The 10,947-nt window shown below is 41.6% G+C and overlaps 1 protein-coding gene across 2 annotated transcripts; it reads right to left on the bottom strand.

Moving 5' to 3' along the window:
• Nucleotides 1–4,967: 4,967 nt before the first annotated feature.
• On the bottom strand, nt 4,968–10,255 carry LOC118360850 (testis-specific Y-encoded-like protein 2). 2 transcript variants are annotated; one of them, XM_035740329.2, is made up of 8 exons: nt 8,817–10,250; nt 8,638–8,715; nt 8,422–8,533; nt 8,097–8,251; nt 7,813–7,889; nt 7,390–7,586; nt 7,068–7,118; nt 4,968–6,583 (listed from the first exon to the last, which is right to left on the bottom strand). In XM_035740329.2, the coding sequence occupies exons 1-8, from the start codon at nt 9,795–9,797 to the stop codon at nt 6,417–6,419; spliced, it is 1,818 nt and encodes a 605-aa protein (XP_035596222.1). In that variant the 5' UTR covers nt 9,798–10,250; the 3' UTR covers nt 4,968–6,416. The 2 variants fall into 2 exon arrangements, 1 of the variants encoding a protein (XP_035596222.1); XR_004820929.2 differs by having other exon boundaries at nt 6,518–6,583; nt 7,068–7,151; nt 8,817–10,255.
• Between the last annotated feature and the right edge of the window lie 692 nt (nt 10,256–10,947).

Below are 10,947 nucleotides of genomic sequence, written 5' to 3'. Positions count from 1 at the left end.
TGTGACTGCAGGTGTTTGGAGGGCTGCCCCCTCTCCTCCTCACCCTCCTCCTCCTGCTCCCTCCCTCCTACTTCTGTCATCATTACAGTACAAGGGTAAAGCTCAACTTGTCCCACTTTAAACCGACTTGATGTTGGTAGGGGAAAGAAACGTCTGTCCAATGTATATTAGGCTAAAGTAAACAGGGAATTGAAATTAACTTCAATTCTAAATTATGAAAATACATTTAATTTTAAAATGTCAGTACATGGACAAAATACATTAGTCATTTAGAAATGAAAAGGCCATGTCGGTCTATTTTTTCAAATGGTATATTGCCCCCATAGACTTTAACTAGGCTATTGTATTCTACACCTTGGTTGTGCATATACAGTAGGTTACATGAATACTGTAGTCATTCCGATGTCACAGTAAATTGAGGCCCCATGCTGTGTCGTGAAAGATATCTTCAGTGCTGTTCAGCTCCACATGAGAGCCAGGAGAGTCCTAAAGATTACTCAAATTCCTGATGGACCGACTCCTGGGCTCACGACAACGGTCACAAAGTAACCAGTAGGGGGCAATTTAAATAAGACATTCACTCTTTCAAACCAGCTCAAAGCCTGAAATTACTAAGCACCATTCTCTTCTCTCCGCCATTGATTTTGTGGAAAGCTCTGACTGACACATCAGGCACACAGAAGATGAAAAGGCACAGGGATGTATAAAAATAATAAAAGGCTAGGATTGAACCGTTTCAGATAGTGGCATCTCTGCACTACACATTCAGAGTTGCATTTGATTTGCACATCGTTGTGTTTCACATGGAAAGAGTTGACACTTGATTTAGAAATTGACAGATCCTGTGCCAAATAGTGTGCCAAGTAACTTCTCAGCCAGGTTCCCCGTCAGTACAGTACTGAACAGGGCTGTGTTTCATTCCAGGAATATATTCCCTCCCATCTGCCCTCGTTCCCTCCCTAGGTCTGCAGTTGGATGCTGAATTTATTTACACTCTCACTCATACCCATCGTTCTGGTTGGCCTGGCTCATTGGGAAAGCAGTGGATGGAGAACTTTGGGTTACTTTAGTTTAGGCTTCGGCCAAACGTTCTCTATACTGGTGTGTCCAGATTACAGTACATCCAGGTTGTGAGTGAGCAGTGAGGTCTTTGTGCTATTTTCTGTCTTGCTCTGTGGGAGGCATCCTTCTCTTTCCAACTGAGGAAATGAGTCATGAGTCAGCGCTGAGCTCAGGTTTTCGTACTACGTTCTGTGTACTCCGAGCAGCCATGGACAACACCACACTGACCGGCTCCCACTGCTTTACAGGGCACCACTAATGTGACTGATATGGTCCTCTCAATGGGTTATCGGCCCCATGCCCACTGAGTAAGATAGTGTAGATGTAGTGGTCACCACCACCACCCTAATAGTGGGAATGACGTTTTTGCCTTCTGTTAACATCTGTGTATGTGCACAGGAAGAGTATTTTTTTAAATCATATTTTTATTGCTGTGATTTGAAAGGACACTTTTTCAATATGAGTCAAAGAAACAGTACAGTGGAAGAGCAGATGCTGCGTTCATCCATAAAACCCATACTGCACAACAATTCCACATCTCAAGTGCGTTAGATAGTCTCCATTTGTAGACATCTCCTTCAAAAGGAAGAGTACACCTGCAAACATAACACATGCTATGGACATGGACGCCTGTAGTCTGTCTGTGTCTCTGGACCTCGCTATCTGACCCTCAGGTAATGTGCCATGTGATTACTGTGGAATTGAAAACCTTGTAAGACAGACAGCCCACAGAGCCTCAAACAGCACCTCTGACCCTGAGAAGAGGCAGAGACACATCAATCAAAATAACATGGACAAAACCAAAGACCTGAGAGAAAATAAAACCTATTATTATACTGATGGATGGTCTGGAAATAGATCGGATTTATTTTCTGAAGGACAATATTTTATTCACATTTTATCATTCAGGACTATCCTCATACCAACAGGAGCTTTTGCTTAGAAAAAAAATAAAGTCAAGTGATAATAGAAGATAGTGGAAGAGGTGATGTAAGTGACATGCATAAGCTTCATGCTTAAATGAAGTTGTGAAACCCTATTTGACAAGAACAGTGCATACGTGGCGCTCATACATTCCAGTCAGCACTTGTACAGTATTGGAACTGGAAGCCAGGTTATTGCAGGTTTTTACAGTGAAGGAAGGCGGCAGTTTCCCTCTGAAGCTCTGTCTGTCTGCATGTGTATGGCCGGTGGTATGCCACATGTTCATGAAGCCATAGCCAGCTATCCAGTCACCATCTGCACAGAAGACAAGACTGGCACTCTCCCTCTCTATAAAATGCAGCTGGGAAAATAGACAGCTGTTTAAGAATTATTATTTTTTTAAGAGAAGAAAGAAACAAGGGGTTGAAAAAATGAAGGATAGTGAAAAATGCTTGTAGGGATGAGTAAAAGTACAGTGCATCTGTCTTGGGAGTTAAATCTGTCACCTTGGTGGGAGCAGAATGGATAAGCATGCTAATGCTCCCAAGGCTCATTAAAGATCCAAGATGGCAGGATTTTGGGGAAATAAGGGTCCAAAGGGAACTGTTATTTTTCAACATGCATTAAGACCTCTACTTCATCTTACTGGTGCAACAATCCCCTCCCATGTTTACCTGTGTCTTCTACCTTACGGAGATCCACTTTGAGAAGTCAAGCTGTTGAAGTGAGAATAGCACTCACTGCATGCACTGAGCCACTCTCACTCTTCAATGTTGTTCACACCAGCGACAAGGAATATTGAGCAGTGGGTCCACATAAGCATATTATATTTCAATCAGCTCTCTTTTCCTCTACTTCCATCAAAATGAAAATCAACCAAATTATTCCTGGTAACATCTTTCTTTCTTTCTCTCTCTCCAATCATCCATCCCCAGGTGTGTTTCTTTGTTATGGGAAGACAATAGTGCCTGCATTGTCATTTCTGTCCGCTCACACTGTGTGTAAACTCATTGTCTTCTAACATAAATCAGTCAGGGCAAACTAATGGAGACAGAGGATGCTTCTCTCTGTATACAACAGCCTGTGGAGTGCACAGCATAATGTACTGTAGGAGTGTGTTAAGCTTGTGTTAAGCCTGTGTGTGCACATGCATGCATGTGTGTGCAAGTGTGTGTGTGTGCACAAATGTGTCTGTGTATGTGTGCGAGAGAGAGAGAGCGTGTGAGATCATGCATCTCTCTGTGACTGGGCAGAGCAGTCATCATGCTTTCTGTGATCTCTCAGATAACAGTCATCCATCTGCTGTGCATATCTGTCAGGGCCTGGGAGGGCAGGCTGAGGCTAATCACTCCAATCATATATCTCCCACCGCACAGTGTCTCCCACGCTCCTTCTTGCTCTCCAATCTCACTCCCTCGCTCTTCCTGTCCACACTTTTGCTCAGTTGAACTTCCCATAACTTACTTACCACAAATGAAGCATAGTACATACTATGACGGGTGGTGAAAACACACATGCCACACATGCATACACATTCTAAAGTATCTGGCACTTTTGGTTCACCATGTTGTACTAAAATGCAAAGATGACTTTATGTACCATGGATGAGCATATCCCGTCATACATCATTTTAGGGTTCTCTTCAGACAAGGATCCTATAAGTGCCTGATGAGTCAGTAAAATTCCCGATGAAACCAGAGAAGTTAGACATCAAACTTACATAACAGGGAGATGTTCAGTCACATTGACTTGACACCAGTGGGAATCTAACAGAGGGTTGTCTTCAGTCTGCCACCCGTTATAAAACAAAGCCGTAACACGTGCTACTCCAACCACAAACAAGCTCCAGTCTCTGAATTACCTTGTTTTCTCTGCAATCTATGAGTCTGTTTGCCATAATCAATATTGTGGAAACCACCTCAATTAATTCACACATAAAAGCATTTGTGGTTTTGCACTAAAGCCCATGAGGTGCTACAGTAATCCCCTGGGCTGAATAGAAGTGGGATGAGAGATTAAACAAGATGAGGCAGATATTGGGTTTGTCATTGTGTTATCATTTGATGGTGTGCGTATGCTGTATCTTCTCCCCATTGCTTTTATTAATAGTAAGTGCCCCTCCTAGTCTGCATGCCTCAGTGTGCTCTGGAGCTAACAGCAGGACAGGTTTTTGCTAGTGGAACATTTATAGCTGTGCATTAAAACTGGAATCAAGGGTTTAAGTGAACCATTGCAACATTGCCGCTGTTCCTTTGTCCGGGCCTGTCCAAAAATGCCCCGCCTGAGGCTATTTGCAGAGCCAAGACCTAACGTGAATCCGAATACTGCGTTTAGGCAGCCCAATACCATACATTTTTCCACTAATTGGTATTTTAACCAATCACATCAGATATTTTCACATCTTGTCTTTTTCAGATCTGAACTCAAAAGACCAATTAGTGAAAGCAATAACAGAATTGGGCTACCTGTATAAATAAACACAGCCTTAAAAGTGATATCACATTCTAACCTGTGTCATGTCAAAGCTGTGACACTGGTTGACATCCTCCATAAATGATACACTGATATTGTTGGTGTCTTCAACGCCCTTTGCCTGTTCCTATAAGAATAGGCCAACCTAAACATAATTTACAAACAACAGTATGTCTTTACTGTCATAATGTCAACGTCAGTTGTCATCTTGAGTATAAAGCTTTCATAGTGATATTCACAGTATTATACATACTATCTGGCTGACTCATCAATGGATGCAGGGATTGTTACGTTCAATACACATTAGGCCTAATACTATTTGTTATTTTCTATTTTCTTAATTGTACATCACTTGGGTTACAAAAGCAGTTTTGTGATTTTGTGAGTTGTGATACCATGTATCCTTGCAGTTGTATACTGCCATCTTCTGGTTTGGCAATATATTCAGTACAGAAGGTTGTATTTACCTAACTACTAAAACTCAGACAACAAAAACCAGAAAACAAAAATAAATAACTTGCTATTTAATTAAATTGGATTCAAAATGCAGACATTATATCTTAAAAAACAAAAGACGTTTTCTTCAGAACTATAGCATACTATAAAATAATTCAGCACACAAAATATTACTTTTTGTTAATATACCGTATTTGTCAAATTCCAGATGGCTACTGGTAATGATTTAAGCTTAACAGATCCAAACTCTGCACACAAAGTTAAGTTTAAATATGTACATGCCAATGCCATCAGTCTGTGTGGAAAAGAAACAACATAAAACCACTAGCTAGCATTGTTACAGTACTTTAAGAGCTGCCCTGGGCTACAGTTCTGTTACTTTGTCGGACCACACTCGTCAATGCCTTTGAGGCAACAGTCACTGCAAATATTTGCTCTATACAGAATCTTTCAAACTGTTAAAGGTCATCATTCTGACTTACTTTGATAGACACTTATTTATTTAAAAAACACAAAAATGTGACGATAACAGTTTCTAAAAGTGACACAAAAGCAAAAAATGTTGAATGCATGGATGCAACAAGCTCAAAATATTACAATTCATGTTACAAAAATGTGGGATTCCACCCAAATAACTCAATGAATGTTAAAATATACTTAAAGAATTGAAAAACATAAACATGTGTGAATATTAATTAATATGGGTGCACAGCTACACACTAAGTTTATGATAGGAAAGGCGTGACAACACAGGAAATATTACCTAGATTTACCTTATTAAAATAACACAAACTACTGTAGAGTAAACTTATTTTACACAGATCCACCCAAACAATGGCAGGAGTGTGAGAAAACATTATATAGTATACGGTTTCCTTCCATGAAAACACTCACGACTAGGTCATCCCTGAGAACAAGATTTGGTTCAGTAGGAAGTGCATCCAAGATGTGTTGGGAATAATATTACAACCTCTCCGAAAATCTCCCTTTTACCTCGTCAAAGATCAGATTTACAATAGGAAAAGTCCCAGATAAATTGAGTTGAAGACGTGATCACTGATACCTGTCAGTAAAATATATAGTATTGTTTTATTGGACCATTTGCAACAAGAGATTCTACCAAATCTTGGCAGTATTAACAACATTCAATCAGGGGTCTCAAATCTCGTAGAATATTATTGTACTGGTATTATTTTCGTTTTGTGTTGAGTAGCCCTAACAATAAGAGTAAACTGAATGAATGAGTCAAGATCTAATGCATGATTAAGTTACAATCCTTCGAATTTGAGACCCCAGTAATAAAGAATCTTTACCAAAAAAACGTTTTTTTTCTCTTTAAATCCAACAAAGCTTACAGTAAAATATACAGTCAAAACATGGTGTCCTGGATTTTTTTTATTTACCCTGATTTTAAAATGCAGTCAAGCATTTAGAATTTATTAACAATAATTGATATTTTGTGCATAATAAGAAAAAAAGGAAATTGGAAAGAACAAACGATCTTAGCTCTCATCCTCTTCTTCGTCCACCTCAACATTCTCCTCTTTATCTTGGTCTCTGACATCACGACCTCGTGATTCATCCACGTCTTCCACGTCCACCTCTTCATCCTTCTCTCCGTATGATGAGTCCTCATCCTCTCTGGCATCCTGGTCGCTGTCATCAGAGCCTGGGGAATGGAGATGATCAGACCTTTTATAATGGGCTTCCCACTCGGAGCCAATGGGGTGATTAGTATGGGATATAAACAGAGGGGTTTAACACTGGATTATGGTGAAAGCCCAGGAGTAGGAATATAATTCTGTTGTGCAATTTTGTGTGAATGGTGAAAACAGTAAGTGGTGGATTGAAGTATCAGGTAACCAAAATGGATACACAAATAGAAAAAGCACCCCTTAATCCAATAATCTTCCAAAATATAACTTCCAATGATTGTACAATACGGCTCTTGCATTTAAATTAAAAACAGTCCTTGAATTTTTTGCAGAATATGCTGCTGAGTTGGCATTTCAAAATCACAGTCTTCCTGAACCATTGAAATAAATAGACTTTCATCTAAACAATGACTTCATGTTCTGAACTGAGCTGCAAAGCCGAGCAACAGATCCAACAACCCTCCATAATAACATTTCTGCTCGTGGATAATGTCTTACCGTCTATTGCAACCTCTCCGTCATCATCCTCCTCTGGGCTTTCATCTGATTCTGAGGACATATTCGCTGTCTATTCAGTTTCACCTGGATTACTCATACAAGGACATCTTACTACACACGTATACACATTTCTCAGGAAGCAGAGGTAAACCAGCAGACACTGTGGCCCTAAAGGACTGGAATCATAGCATATGTTGTGTACATCTGTGTTGGAGCATAAAACCTGACTCATCACATTGTCTTTTCTGTAAACCAGCAGACAGTGTAGCCCTAACGGACTGGAATCATGGGCTTCTAAAGCTCTATTACAGTACTGACTAACCTGCATCTCGGCCCCCATGCTCCTCGTCCTCATCCTCATTCTCCTCTTCCCTGCTAAGACCTCGTCCAGACTTAGCCTGCTCTTCTTCATCATCATCATCATCATCATCATCATCATCATCATCATCATCATCCGAGTCAGAGATCACCACACAATCCTCCCTGTTGCTGTTGTCAGCTGGCTTGGGCCCACTGGTGCTGTTGGAACCATATGTTGTGATAGTTAGAACATTCAAAAGACCTTCCATTTCTTTTTCTTTTACACAAAATTCTTAATAATAAAGGGTTATAAAAGTGTTTGGCAGTGTTTTAGGCTACATTACAGCACATAATAAAGTGGTAATAAAATGGTAATAGTATCATGAAGATGGAAAGTGCTTATTGAGCTAAGTTCCACGACAATAGGTTTTGTTGGGCTGCTTACCTGCCATTCTGCCTGGGTTCCCACAGTGGAGTCAAATAGTATCTGAGAGGGTTTCTGAAAAGGTCATCTTTCAGAATCTATAGATTCACACGGAACAAAGAGAGAAGAAGAGTGTGTTGGAATAGTGCAGTAACCGTAAATGTTATATACAGAGCCTAAAATAAAGTAAAGTCAGTTGTGTGATCACCAGTGGATCTGTGCAATGAGTCTTTGCTGGATTACTCCATGCATGTTAGACTGTGCACCAGCTCTCAACCTATGCCTGGCAGTGAGCATGCCGTTACCTGTGCGATGTCATCCCGGCCAGGACTGGCGTGGTCGCTGAACCAGCTAAAGAAGGTCTGATAGATGCCGCGTCCCGACCTCCTGGGCTCACTGTGAAGCGTCAGGTTCTGCCCGCGGTGCCACAGGATGGGGTTGGAGAAAGACACTGGAGATCCTGTGAGAGGACATATAACAGGGGAAGGATATCATCATAATTGGCCTCATTTACACCCGATACCTGATTACACCTCTACATCTACACCTGTCAAAGATGTAGGGACACCAGGCCCATGTAAAATGTGGCATCCTAGCAAGATAGATATGACAACTGGATCTGTCCCTCACCTGTCATTCCAAGGTGGAGCTCCTTCACGATGATGTTGTTCTGGAAGTAAGGATTCCGTTTGAAGTGGAACCCGATTCTGTAACCAAGCTTGTTGGTCTTGAAGGATTCAATCTAAGGAGGAGACAAGAATACATTTTCATTTCAGGGGAGCAATAGAACATTTATTCAGAAGACTTTAAAGAATCATTACATTTTCGCTGTGATTATTTACTTACTTCAAGGTTGGTCATGTAACTGAGAGCGCCTTCATCTGTTTTGTCAATGTGAGCAGAGAGATGAGGGTGGTTCAATAACTGTTGAGCTTTGAGCCAAGGGAAAAATAAATGTGACATACCAACACACTCACAATCAACAACATACGTGTGTGTGTGTGTATGAGTATTCAAAAGGATACTGCCGTGACCCAGAAGCCAGGGATGGCCTGTATGATGGAGCTACGCTGGTCCACGTGTGGACGGCGCTGGCGGCTCAGTTTCAGCTCTAGCCGCTGGTGGAGCCGCGCACCTTTCTTCTCCAGAGCGTCTAGCCTCATCTGTACCTGCGCCAGAAGGGCCACTGACTGTCGGATCTCCGGGGCCATCTTCACTGACACTATAGCGCACTCCCCGTCATCATCATCATTATCTGAAGGGAAAGAGGAACTCGGTGTGGACGAAGATCCGGGTATTGAGTCGTCTTCCTCATCCGCATCGGGCATGTCCTCGGCATCCTCCCTGTCAACTCCACGCAGTGAGGTAGAGCTGTCTGCCGCTGCTGCCTGTGTGTGAAGACCCCTTTCAGGTTTTGATCGTTCCTTTGAGTACTCCTGGTCACCACGCTTACCTTTGTGTCCCATTCTCTCATAATGTCCAACTTTTTTTGAGGAAAATGACTTTTGTTTAACCTCTTCACCCCTAGCTGCTCCTGTGAGACTAGCAAGTGCCTCGGCGGCTGCTATAGCGGCCGAATCAGACTGGTCCAGTGAAGTTGAGGGTCGGCAATCTCCAGCACCAGCACTTCCCAGGTGTTTTACTTCCTTTGCATCGCTAGAGACTGGTGCACACGAAACAAGAGCACTGTTGACGGCGCTGACATGTGCCTCAGCGCTGGATGGGTTATTGGCAGTGACAGCTGCACAAATCCCCCCACCGGGTCCCTTTTTCAGATCTAGTCCACTCTCTTCATTCCCATTCTTCTCTTCTATGGCTGGTACTTTATCGCCATCTTCCCCATTTTTGTTTCCATGAGAATTCGATGGTAATTCACTGGACACCTCGCCGTCCACTTTGGCTAACTTACTTGGAAGAGGGGACTGGCCAGCCTGCTCGTCGGACTGACATCGTTTCTTCGGTGCGGAGTCTGCAGACTTTTTGCTGTACCTCGTTTTTTCGCTCATTTTTGCCAATTAGTCTGCTGCGCTAGCTAACGCAATAGCCTACAAATTAGTTAACTAGCCTAGAGGGTAACGTTAGTGGAAGTGTTTAAATAGCTAGATACAACTAGCTACCTTGTTCGTTGCACAAATTACTAGCTAGCTACTACGAGCGTATTTTCTATAAACAGTTAGCAAGTTCCTTTTCCGCGTAAATTTAGCTAGAGGCCTACAGTACTGTAGCGCGAGCTAGCTAGCTAGCTTACCTTGTTACAACTAGGTCCCGTTCTCTTAAAAGCAATATATTAATTTAGCACTAATTGTGCATTATTTTATTTTTTTTAAGTATTATATTGAATAAAATCCGGGTTTATAATTCCATAGAGTCTTGAAATGTTTTACATGTCTCCTTTCCCTCACTATTTCTCCGGCCGCGATGTTTATTACGTTACGAGATAGAAAAACAATCCGCTGATTGGTTACAGTACGCCGCGCTGAAACATATCCACCAATCATACAAAGGAGGTATGTTTGAGTGAGTCAGCTTTACCAACAGAAGCTGCGCTGCATATTTACAGTACTAGGGAGCGCGCACGTACACGTACACTGACATTGTATGCAGTACCCCGACACTCGATCTATTTTGATACGATGATTTTTTTTCTGGCCTACAATGTAGCCTTACCTTCATATGTGAATTAAAAAATACGTTGGGTTAGGAATCATTTTGCACTTCATTGTAGGCCTACCAGCAATTTAAACTTGCTCATTATTACCGATTATTAAAATATAGTATATGGAGAAACAATGTCAAAGTTGCATGTGCTGCCTGCTCGAAAGATGAGAGGCTGATTTTCGAGGACAGAAAGGAAAGCAATATCAAATTCAACATCAATTTAGAACACCGGCTTCCCCTTATCATGCTAAATACTTGCACATGGCACCTGACAAGGGAGTATAGTTACATCAATGTCATGACAACAATGTTATCACTGTAGTAACTTAAGTGTTATAACACAGGTATCGAGCAACTTGGCCCTGTTTTTGTTCCAGGCCATGTTATGGTCTCTGATAATATTGAATATGACCAAGTTGAGTCTTGTACCAATGATGTTCTCTTTAATTACATTATTGCATAGCCAACCTACTAGCTTTCCATTTATGTAGTCAGCAC

This window comes from Oncorhynchus keta, chromosome 28 (assembly GCF_023373465.1).
Source record: "Oncorhynchus keta strain PuntledgeMale-10-30-2019 chromosome 28, Oket_V2, whole genome shotgun sequence".
NCBI classification, from domain to species: Eukaryota; Metazoa; Chordata; class Actinopteri; order Salmoniformes; family Salmonidae; genus Oncorhynchus; species Oncorhynchus keta.
This window is presented reverse-complemented; position numbering and strand designations above follow the sequence as displayed.